Below are 12484 nucleotides of genomic sequence, written 5' to 3' on the forward strand. Positions count from 1 at the left end.
CTCCATCAAATCACTTATATTCCTCTCTAAGTTGTTTATTCCCGTTAGCATTTCGTCAAATCTTTTTCAATGTTCTTAGTTTCTTTGCATTGGGTTAGAACATGTTCTTTTAGCTCACAGAAGTTTCTTATTACCCACCTTCTGAAGCCTGATTCTGTCAATTCATCACACTCATTCTCCATCCCGCCTTGTTCCCTTGCTGGTGAGGAGTTGTGATCCCTTGTAGGAGGAGAGGCATTCTGGTTTTAGGTGTTTTCATCCTTTTTGTGCTGGTTTCTTCCCATCTTTGTGGATTTATCCACCTGTTGTCTTTGTAGTTGTTGACTTTCAGATCGGGTCTCTGAGTGGACATCTGGTTTGTTGATGATGAAGTTATTTCTTTCTGTTTCTTAATTTTCCTTCTAACATTCAGGACCCTCTCCTATAGGACTGCTGAGGTCCTCTCCAGGCCCTGCTTGCCTGGGGATCACCTGCAGCTGCTACAGAGCAGTAAGGGTTGCTGCCAATTTCTTCTGCTATCTTTGTCCCAGAGGGATACCCGCCAGACATCGGTTTGAGCTCTCCTTTTAGAGGTGACTCTTTGGATATATGGGGGTCAGGGAGCTGCTTGAGGAGACAGTGTGTCCTTTGTAGGTGCTCATGTGCTGAGCTATGAGCTCCGTTGTTCATTCAGAGTTGCTGGGCAGGTACATTTAAGTCTGTTGCAGCAGAACTCATAAACCCCTTTTTTTGTTTTCCCAGGTGCTCTGTCCTGGGGATTTAGGGCTTTATTTATGAGTTTCTGTTGTGCTGTTGGCTTTTCTTAGGGATGCCCTGCCCAGCCAGGAGGCAGCCTCATCACTGACTGCCTGCAGAGGCTTTGGTGAGCAGCTGTGGGCTCCGCCCAGCTGCCACGTGAACTTCCCTGCAGTCCTCTTTATATGGGTATAGTTAGAACTGCCTTGGCAATGGTGGCCCACCTGTATAATGGAGGACTATCTCTGTAATGGTGGGCTGCCTCAGCTATGGCGGGCTGCCTCAGCAATGTTGGACTACCTCCGTAGTGGTGGACTGCCTCAGTAATGGTGGATGCCCCTCCCCCACAGAGCTGGACCGTCCCGGGTTCAGCTGTGCTTGCTGTGAAACTCTCAATCCAGAGCGTTTCAGATTGCTGTTTTTTTTGTGGGGTTGGGACCAGCTGAGCCTGATCACCTGGCTCCCTGCCTCAGAGCCCTTTTTTTTTTAGTTGAATGGGTGACTCTGTTTTCCAGGTGTTCCAGTCACCAGTTGAAAAGGCACCAGGATCTGTTTGATTTCCTGTGCAGTGACACACTGCGCCAGCTGAAACAGCCGTGCTGAGATTTGTGGTGCTTCTTTGCCCAGGAATCTCCTGGCCTGGCTCCCTGTTTCACTCTTTTTTTTATAAATCAGTTGAATGGGTGACTGTGTATCCCAGGAGCTCCAATCACCAGTTAAAATGGTGCCTGGACCTGTGTATTTTGCGCAGAGAACTGCCGCGTCAGCCAAAACAGCCTTGCCAGCCAGAACAGCCACACGGGTGACCCATGGGGCTCCTCCACCTGGGAATCTCCTGGTCTGTGGGCAATAAAAATCAGCCTGGAAATGCGGTGTCCACTCACCCTCCGCGCTTTCACTGGGAGCTGCAATTGCAATCCTGAGCTGCTCCTAATCGGCCATCTTGGATCTGTCCTCCACGCCTTCTACTTTGTATGTGGCAATGACATATCCCTTGTTGTGAGTTATTTTATATATATAGTATGTCTTGAATAAGTGCACCCTATGTATGTCTTGAATAATTGTGCTGGATGAGTCTCCTCCAAGGAGGATGTCCTCATTGAATGTCATGACTGCTCCTAGGAAAAGTTGAATATGGCGATAGTCTTGCTGCCAGTTATTGTGGGCCAGGATATTGAGGTACCCTATAGTTAGCCAGTTACAGGTGATTTACGGCCTTTTAATGATAAAGAAAAAGGGAAACTGACTGAGATCCTATTGAAATAGGCATTGAATGAAGCATATTTATCAAGTATATAATGCGAACTATTTGTTAGTATTCAAATATATTAAGCAGTTTTTAATAACCATGGGTATGAGGTTCCAAATGTGATGAGCCCTGGAATTAAGGCTATAGTGAAATGTGAGGCATCATTAGTTCTTGCTAGGTTTAAAAATAGTCCAGATTGGGCTTTTAAAGGGAGAAAGAATGGAGACAATCAACACTTTTCTAAATAGATCTTTTATAATGGAGTTTAATCCTTAAAGGCCCCATTTAAATCTATTTTGGGCAGTGCTAATACTTTTAATATGTTGAATCAGATCCATGGCATCCCTTTTTGTCAAGTCAATTCTAAAGAAATAATTTTATGTTAGTTTATTAATTGTTAGATAAGAGTAGCCATGCCTAGAATAGAATGGAATATTTTAGGAAATGAGTCTTAAGACTATGGAGTATTGATATGGTTTGGCTGTGTCCCCACCTAAATCTTATCTTGAATTCCCACTTGTTGTGGGAGGGATCTGATGGGAGGTAATTGAACCATGGGGACAGGTCTTTCCTGTGCTGTTCTTGTGATAGTGAATAAGTATCATGAGATCTGATGGTTTAATAAGGGGGAGTTTCCCTGCACAAGCTTTCTCTCTTTGCCTGCTGCCATCCAAGTAAGACATGACTTGCTCCTCCATGCCTTCTGCCGTGATTGTGAGGCGTCCTCAGTCATGTGGAATTATAAGTCCATTAAATCCTTTTTCCTGTATAAATTACCCAGTCTCAAGTATGTCTTTATCAGCAGCATGAAAACAGGCTAATACAGGAATTTAGTACCAGTGCTTAAGATGGGACATATGTATAATAATATCTATATTATATTGGGTAACTCCTTAAGAGTACAGAAGTGATATTACTTAAATTTAGTGAAATATTCTGATATACCTGCAACTTTTACCCCATTGTTGATTAAGGCTATTACGGTTTACATTGGTGCATTTGATCTGTTGTTAATCTAGAACCTATGATGTGGAGAGAAAATAGCCAATCAGTGTCCTTTTAATTTTTCTGTAAAAATAAATGTTAAATTTCCATAGGGTTAAATTTTAAAGCACTCCGAGAGGCTGAGGTGGGTGGATCACAAGGTCAGGAGTTTGAGACATGCCTGACCAACAAGATGAAACCCCGTCTCTATTAAAAATACAAAAATTAGTCAGGTGTGGTGGTGCATGCCTGTAATCCCAGCTACTCAGGAGGCTGAGGCAGGACAATCGCTTGAACCTGGGAGGCGCGGGTTGCAGTGAGCTGAGATCACGCCATTGCACTCCACCCTGGGCAACAGAGCGAGACTCCATCTCAAAAAAAAATTTAAACCTTTGTTTTAGTTTTTGTTCTTGAATCTCACCTGCTCCCCTCACCACCTCTTCTGGCCAACCTAATTCTCTCTTTCTCTTTTTGGTTGTTATCAGGTATACTTTGGTGGTGGTGGGTGAGTGTCCTTTCTAACACACTCATCTTTGTAAGTTTCTTTCTGAGAGAGTTTCCATCAGTATCAGCAAAGTGAGAGAATTTCTTTATGGTAATTTTGAGAGACACAAGTCTTAAATTGAGTTTGAATGAACTCCTTGGCTGTACAGTGTTATATGGGTGCTCTTCCATGTAACTCTGTTTATCAGGATCATTTTTAACTACACAGGTATAATCAGCAGGAGTAGAAAAGGCATTTTCTGAGGTCTCAGTGGACCATCTACTTTTAGGAGTGTGGATGTGAGCATGCCACACAATGACTACCATTCTTCATACCATTCAGTGGGATCATATATTGCACTGATGTCAGTCTTAACCGTGAGTGCTCTTTACAATGATGTGTGTGTGCGTGTGTGTGTGTGTGTGTGTGTGTGTGTGTGTGTGTGGAGTGGGGGGTGGTAATATCTAATTGAGACACATAACCAGTGCTCACAGGGTAAGAGTTATTCCACCGAGCTAGTGTCAGCCACAGCTCATGCTGTAATTGAGAAACACAATTCCATCTGAGACATACAGATAACTTTGGTTTGAGTCACATGACCCAGAGCCACTGAAAGGAGGGTCCCAATTTGTCATTCCTGTGTCACAGTGAAAATTACTGAAACTTCTGATTGAAACTTGAATTGAGGTGAGAATTCTTCCACTTTGGCCTGGTTTGCTTGGTTTGAAGTTCTCACTGGTAACAAGGGAGAATGAGTTGAAGCTTTGTTCTCAGTTTGCCCAGATGAGGCACAGAAAGTAAAGTAGGATCTGGGTTTGGAAAACAGTCAGCAATCAGACTCCAAGAATGGAGTCAGACTTTTTACCACACGTGGGTTATGGGGGGAGTGGGGGCAGGGCTGGCAAGTAGAATAAAGGGGACTACTATTTTTTTTTATTTTGCCTTTTAGAACTTTTTGACTGAATAAAAACCTATTTGTAGGTATCATTTTAAGTAATGAAAATGAATTTTTCTAAAAGAGAAAAGAGAATGGGCTCTGAAATCAACCTTAGCCATATTTAAACACAAGCCCTATAGCTCATTATGTGTGCAAAGTGGACACATTATCTCACACTGCATTAGCCTCTGTTGTCTTACCTATAAAACAAGTGTAATAGCTGTTTCTTTAAATGAAAGTTTTAAGTGGAAACTTTTATAACTTTAAATTGAATAAAGGTGCCTAGATAATTATAAAGTCTCAATAAATATTATCGGGTTGTCCAGTTGAATGAATGAAAAAGAAAAACAAAACCAAAGCAACATAAAACTTTAAAAGTAAACATTTCCATAAATGTAAAATTAATAGAATAAAACTTTAATGTCACCATACTAATGTTAATCCATGTTGTATGATATGTTTACCTTTTTAACCAATTGTTGTTTTCTTAGATACTAAAGACAAGGGAAAATCATACCAAGTTATCAGGTGGTTTCCTCCTGACGATTATCAAAAAAGAATTAAGGATAGTTTCAATAACTACATAGAAAAAGCATTGGATGGCAGGTAATTTCTTTTTATTCTATGAACCAGAGTCACTATTTTAGTGATACAAATGAATAGAGATATGCATGGTATTTGGAGTGAGTTTTAGAGAAATGGATGGGTGGGTGATGGATAGATGGAGGAATAGATGATGTGTGAGTGGATGAATGGATAGATGAATGGATGGTTGGATAAATGAGGGGATGGAGAAATAGAGGACAGGTGAATGGTTGGGTGGATAGAGCAATCAAGGTTTGCATTCCCAACAATTGAGTCTGTATTGTCCTTTTTCCATCATAAGGGTTCTATAGAAAGTGGTAGATTGCTCCTCCGAGCCTTCCTTACGACACTTCACCTATAATCTTTGTATGTATTCTCCCCAACAAAGAAGCTAGGATCTTCAACTGTACTGTTTGTCAAGAAAAAGGAAACACCTCTTCTCACTTATTTCCCCTCCTTTGCCTCTCATAGATTCATTAATGGAGAAAACTCTTATGAACATTGATTTTTTCACACCTTGAAACTTCACCTTTTAAACTTCTTAAGAACAATCACATACCCTGTTGATACACAATGAGAGATGAGCCTGAGACATTTTGCCCTCATCTGGAATACAAAGAATCTCCATCTGCCACATAAAAGAGGAGAAACACAAATCCATGCCTCTCTTAAGTTAATTACAGTGGCTTCATCCTCTTTTCTTTCCCTGAAAATTCTACTCAATAGTCAAGGTGGTGCTCAAATCTAATTATTCCATAACTCTTGCTTCCTCACTCCAGCTGGAAGACCACATTCTCTCCTCTATAGGTCTGTCATATAGCACTCATTTGATACTTAGTCTATGGCACCTTGTGTTGTTATTTATATATTTTTAAAGGATATGTCTTGTCTTTTCTCTTTAGCCTGATTTCTCTGAAGACTGTTTCCACATACATGTTAAATATGGTCTAAGTTACTGGGATCATTGCTTTCCTGTGATTTTTTTTTTCAGTTTATTTACTTGAAATATGATTAATATTACACTTTTGAGAAGTTTATCCTGGATATATTCAATTTATCCCTTTATCCACAATATTTAAAAATCATTCTATATTTAAATTATTTTAAGAAATGAAGTAGCAGGTAATTTCAGAGAATCACTCTTGTTGTAATTTAAAGTTGATTCTAAAGAACAGGCAGAGATCTGCACATCACTCATGAGTTCTCAAGCTGTAAACCTGTAGGCCTTTTTTTTTAAAAAAATGTTACTTTAATTTCTGGCGTACATGTGCAGATCTTGCAGGATTGTTACAGAGGTATACACACGCCATGGTGGCTTGCTGCCTCCATCCCCCTGTCACTTACATTAGGTATTTCTCCTAATGTTATCCCTCCCCAACCTTCTCACCCCCTGCTATCCCTCCCCTAGTACCCCACCCACCTGTAGGCCTTTTTTATGTGAAGTGACATGGCATGGTGGTGTATGGGTTACAGGATTGCTGGACTATTGCTTCTTTCCATTCTTCATGTGGCTAGGAGGTCTGTGGTCTCCAGAGTACCTGTACCTATCACCACTGCTCATGAAATTCTTCATCTATTCTCCTGTATTCTATGCATTCTATCATTTTATACATGCAAGCAATGATGGGAAGACATTGCATAGGATCATTTTCTATGCAAGCAACAATGAGAAGACATTGAAGGGCAATAGCTTCTGGAATAGTGCCATAGGTAAAATTCTCAACTAGGTGTCAGTAAAACTTTAGCATTATTTTATATGAATGTTCCAGCCAGCATAAGGTGAAAAGACTAATAATAAGCTTCAAACCAGGCTTTTATTTTTATTTATTTTTTACTGCTTAACTCCTAGGCTGGGAAGATGAATCTCATTTCAGCTGAGATTTTGGATTCTAATATTGTCATCAAAAAGTTCATTGCATAAGACAATCTGTCAAATGCAAGATATACAGCATTTTTAAAAAGACTACATCAATATTTAAGGAAACTGTAAATTACTTACGTAGATTTCTAGAGAAAAGACAGTCACTCATAAAAAGTCAGTATATAAATGAGGGTTAACAGAGCATCACAGGATTTATAAAAAAGACAAAAACTCTGAGATCTGCTACAGTCAGAGATAGCTCCCAGAGCAGAAGGATGCTGAATTGGCATTAATGGTGGGTGGGGATTGGGCCAGGGGAGGAAATAGAATGGGAGCAAGTGGGAACATTTTAGAGAGAAGAAATATCTGGAACAGAGTGACCAGAGCTGAGAGTATTTCTTGAAACATTGTAGAATGAGTGGATGGATACTGATTATAATCTTACATACCTGAACTACTTTTTTGAGTCTAACATTCTCCCAAATACTGTAGAATTATACCTTCCCAAATATTTATTAATTATTTTCTTTATTACAGAAAAGAATCTGAAGGCCTTGTACAGTTAATGGAAATATTTGGGACTCAATGTAGTTATTTGCTAAGCAGAAAGGACATAATGGATTCCTTAAATAATGAGAACTTTGATCTGGTATTTGTTGAAGGATTTGATTTCTGTTCTTTCCTGATTGCTGAGAAGCTTGAGAAGCCATTTGTGGCCATTCTTCCCACATCCTTTGGCCCTTTGGAATTTGGGCTACCAAGCCCTTTGTCTTATGTGCCAGTATTCCATTCCTTGCTGACTGATCACATGGACTTCTGGGGCCGAGTGAAGAATGTTCTGATGTTCTTTAGTTTCTCCACGATCCAATGGCGCATACACTCTACATTTGACAACACCATCAAGGAGCATTTCACGGAAGGCTCTAGGCCGGTTTTGTCTCATCTTCTACGGAAAGCAGAGCTGTGGTTCGTTAACTCTGACTTTGCCTTTGATTTTGCCCGGCCCCTGCTTCCCAACACTGTTTATGTTGGGGGCTTGATGGAAAAACCTATTAAACCAGTTCCACAAGTAAGTGAACCCTTAGCATTCAGTTTGGAATTCACACAGAGGCCTTCAGTACATAGTTGGTGGCTGCCACCTGCCCGTGGGATCCTGAGGCTGAAGTAGGGTTAGGCAACGGAGGCACCTAGGGCATGATTTTAAAGGAAGTGCTGAATTTCAGGGTTGGGCAGGTACAGTGTTAGGCCTTGCAGGATTCTGAGACAGATCTCCTTACATTGGCTCCTCTCTTGCCATGCCCTGGTCTTAGAATCAGTGGATGAGCCCTTTAATTAAAGTTGCTATTTTCATTTTACTTTTTATTTTGTATGACTATGTGTAAAATACATATATAGTTCATACCTATTACATGCAATAATTGTCAAGGAGATGAGCCAGCGCTGTAGCAGGTGCCTGTAATCCCAGCTACTCCAGAGGCTGAGACAGGAGAATCGCTTGAACCCAGTGTGGCAGAGATTGCAGTGAGTCGAGATCGTGCCACTGCACTTCAGCCTGGGTGACAGAGTGAGACTCCATCTCAAAAAAAGAAAAAAAAAGAAAGATCAGGGGAGGAAGAGTTTTCACAGTGAAACAGACAACACTATGGATTCGGAGTAAGCAGGGTGGGACTGCATGGGACTGACAGCAAGAACTGCCAGTGTTATCTCTAGTGTTCCCTGCCTGTAGAGCCCTAGCTCCTGGCTCCAGCTAGACTTTCTGACTTAATTTGTCTGGGGTGGGCTCCTTCCATTGTAATTTGTAAATGCTGCCCAGGTGATTCAAATGCACGGAGCAGATTCAGAACCACTACTATACAAGGCTTTCAAAGGGAGGAGAGCTAAAATGAGTTGACAGTCTATTGCCTCTGAGCACTGGGTTGCCATTTTACTGAAGTCATCATATTTAATATCTTGCCATCTATAAGGAGGTGTGGTTATCTTCCCATTTTATTAATGGTGGAGGATAGAAGCACAGGTGATGTAGGTGACCTTCCCACCACCGTGTACTGCAGAGGCCTCAAGACCCTGGATTTGGCCTGGACTTTCCAGGTACCAAAGTGACCACTCTTCTTCCCCTGATCTTTTTTTTTTTTTCTTTTTTGAGATGGAGTCTCACTCTGTCACCCAGGCTGAAGTGCAGTGGCACAATCTCGGCTCACTGCAATCTCTACCACACCAGGTTCAAGTGATTCTCCTGTCTCAGCCTCCTGAGTAGATGGGATTACAGGTGCCTGCCACTGTACCGGCTAATTTTGTATTTTTAGTAGAGATGTGGTTTCACCAACTTGGCCAGGCTGGTCTTGAACTCTTGACCTCATGATCCACTTGCCTCAGCCTCCCAAAGTACTGGGACTACAGGCATGCGCTACGTTCCTGGCCTCCTCCCTTGATCTTATATTGAATGAGTACGAAGTGCTGGGGAATGATCTATGGATGAGATGGGCTTTGCATTGGTGGTGGGTGTTTTTAGGAATGGAGCGGAGACGGAAAGCACACCAGGTCAGGGAGCAGGGGGCCTAACTTGTAGAGGTGCAAGTGAGATGGCTATGACACTGGGTTCTCTGGGTGACACTGACTAGATTATAGTAGTACAAGATACAATTGCATGAATAAAGCCGTGGGGACTTACCAGAGGTCTTAGCTATCAGGAGGGTGGGTCAGGTCTTGGCACTGGGTAGTTGTAGAAATTGTTAAGAAGGAAATAATGGCAGTTGAGATTTTGAGATAACAGATGCTTGTTTTCCATTTTGTTCTCTTCTTTTTGGTTATTTTAATTGTGGTCATATATGTAATATAAAATATACCACTTTACTTATTTTTAAGGGTATGCTTCAGTGGCATTTAGTACATTTATATTTTTGGGCAACTATCATTATCATTTATCTCCAGAACTTTTTTTATATTCCCAGATGAAAACTTCCTATGCATTAAGCAATGTATTAAATAGAATGAGCATTTGGCGCAGTCATCAAAGGTGCAATTGAGAACAACGTGATTTCCATTTTTTCTTTGTGGTGCCATCCCCACCCCCACTCTGATAACTACAGGCATGAGCAGTGCACAGCACCTCCCCTCCTTATCCCCTCCCTTCCCAGCTTGGTACCTGGCTGTGTCCACAGCATGTACGAGCCATGTCCAACAGCCACAAGGGGTGGGAAAAAATGGGGCTGCCACTGGGGCCCCGTGAACCCGTTGGCCAGCGCCTCCCAGTGGAACTTTTTCTTTCTTGGCCAAGGAGTTCAGCGTGGCCTGCACTGATGGGGTGGTCTACAATGATGAAAGGAATCTATTTGTGCAGAGCAAGAGGTTATTTCCCCCAGGGCCTCCCCCCTTTTACTCCTTAAGCTGTTTTTTTCTTTTCTTTTTTTCCTTTTCTAAGTGAGAGGGTTCCTGTCCCCAGTACACAGCTTCTGACAGGGAAAATAATGGAGGAGCGACCCCTGCTGGCTGATAATTGCAAATTTGGCAGGGCCCATTTGAGACTATCTAAACCGACACATGCAACCCCTGAAATACATTTTCGTCCCAAACTCAATTCCAAGTCTCAGGCTGAGGCCCTAGAAAGGAAAACCCGATCTGAGGGATCAAAAGCTGAACAGGCACAATGTAAATGGCATGACCAATTCCCGCTGACTAAACCCCCCATTTCGTGGAGGGAGGCCATGCTCCATGGCATAAATGAGGCCCAGGGAACTCAAAAGTTTTCAACAGCAGGGAAAATAGAGGCATTTCAACAGCAGAGAAAAAGGGCAGATAATTCCTATTCTCTAGGCCCCCCTGCTTCACGGGTGCAGACTACAATGGCACCTTTGGGTGGCATCCATCTAAGGTTACCAGGACTTGGGGACAAAAAGATGGAAGAGAAAGTCTCTCGCTTTCTCTCTCCCTCACACCCTGATTTTTCGCAGAAAGAAGGAAGGGAAATGAGGGATGCTTCTATTTCCCTGTCTTTCAGAATGGGCAACCAGATCCCTTCATCACCCCCAGCTTATTCTCCTCTGGAGTGCATCCTGAGCCACTGAGACTGCTTTGACCCTCAGAATCTGGAGGAAAAACACCTCATAGCCCTCTGAACAAAGATTTGGCCAAATTATTCCTGTCTTGGCCTCAGGAAGGAACCATTCATTTTGATACCATTTGGCATCTGGACCTTTTCTGTAGGCGTGAGGACAAATGGTCTGAAGCCCCATATGTGCAGGCTTTCTATACCTTGCAGGGAAATCCAGACCTTTGCCAGCAGTGTAGGATCGATCCAGCCCTCCTGCTTGTCATTTCAGGGGAGACTGAAAAGGGTAATCCCAGGGAACTAAAGAAACAAATCCCAGAGGCACTCCCAACAGAGGAGCCAGCTCCCTCCAGCTCTGCTCTTCCAGGTCCACCTCAACCTCTCTATCTAGCTTCAGTCTCTCGCTTGCCCCTCCTGGAAATCCTTGCCCTAGACAAGCCCATTTCATTCCTGCCCTTCCAACAGATGCCTGGTGAATTTGGCCCCAGTAAGGTCCAGGTCCCTTTCTCCCTACTGGACTAAAGTAAATTAAGGGGGATTTTGGCAAGTTTTCACATGATCCTGACAGATATATAGAGGCTTTCCAGAATTTAACCCAAGTATTTGAACTCTCTTGGAGAGATGTTGTGTTACTTTTGAATCAGACTCTGATGAACAATGAAAAGCAGGCTGTTCTTCAAGTAACGGGAAGATTTGGGGATGAGCTTTCTATCAAATATAGTGTCAGGAAAGGAGGCAAACTCTATCCAACTGGAAGAGAAGCAGTACCAGTAAATGACCCTGGATGGGATCCCAATGATGAGATGGGGGACTGGAAGAAGAGACACTTTCAGGTGTGCATAATGGAGGGTTTACACAGGACTAGGACCAAGCCTCTCAATTATAGCAAGCTAACTATGACAGACCAGGAATTAAATGAAAATTCCACTGTCTTCTTGGAAAGGGTAAGAGGAGCCTTGGTAAAGCACATCTCTCTATTTTCTGATTCAGTTGAGGGACAACTAATTCTGAAGACTGAATTTATTACTCAGGCAGCCCCTGATAGCAGGAGGAAGTTGCTGAAATGGGCCCTGGGACCAGACAGTGCTTTAGAGGGCTAATTGAAAGTGACCACCTTGGCCTTTTACAATAGAGATAAGGGGACACAAGAAAGAGGCAGAAGCTTTAATGGCCACCATGTAAGCCCACAAACTCCAGAATTCCCAGGGTATACGTGTTAACTGCTACAGATGTGATAAGAACAATGAAATCTCTTCTAAAGTTGAACCACTCCCATACAAGGTTTAATTTCTTTCACCAGGGTGAAACAGCTCGAAGCACAATGTTGTTAGTATTTTCACTTGTTATTTCTGTGATCTTTGGCACTAGATTATTTCCTTGTACAAAACACATGTTTAACCCATGCATACTTAACTTTATAAAACTTTTTTTCCCTCTCACCTAGAGGCTATCAAACTCCAAATGGTCAGGCAACTGGAACCTCGGACAATGGCTCTCTTTGGCAGGGATCCTTAGATAAATCTCTGGGAGGAATCTGACTGCATTTTCCCTAAAAAAATACCCCCTGTCAGCAAAAATAAGCTAAACTGGTCACTGTCCATATT

At 42.3% G+C, this 12484-nt stretch overlaps 1 protein-coding gene across 1 annotated transcript in view; it reads left to right on the forward strand.

Moving 5' to 3' along the window:
* UGT3A1 (UDP glycosyltransferase family 3 member A1) overlaps positions 1-12484 on the forward strand; it is a 56893-nt gene that overhangs the window by 31791 nt on the left and 12618 nt on the right. Inside the window, exons 3-4 of the mRNA XM_037745611.1 lie at positions 4881-4995; positions 7373-7904. Of these exons, the coding sequence (XP_037601539.1) occupies positions 4881-4995; positions 7373-7904 (647 nt within the window). The remainder of the gene's footprint in view (positions 1-4880; positions 4996-7372; positions 7905-12484) is intronic.

This window comes from Cebus imitator, unplaced genomic scaffold, assembly GCF_001604975.1.
Source record: "Cebus imitator isolate Cc_AM_T3 unplaced genomic scaffold, Cebus_imitator-1.0 Scaffold205, whole genome shotgun sequence".
Classification (NCBI taxonomy): domain Eukaryota; kingdom Metazoa; phylum Chordata; class Mammalia; order Primates; family Cebidae; genus Cebus; species Cebus imitator.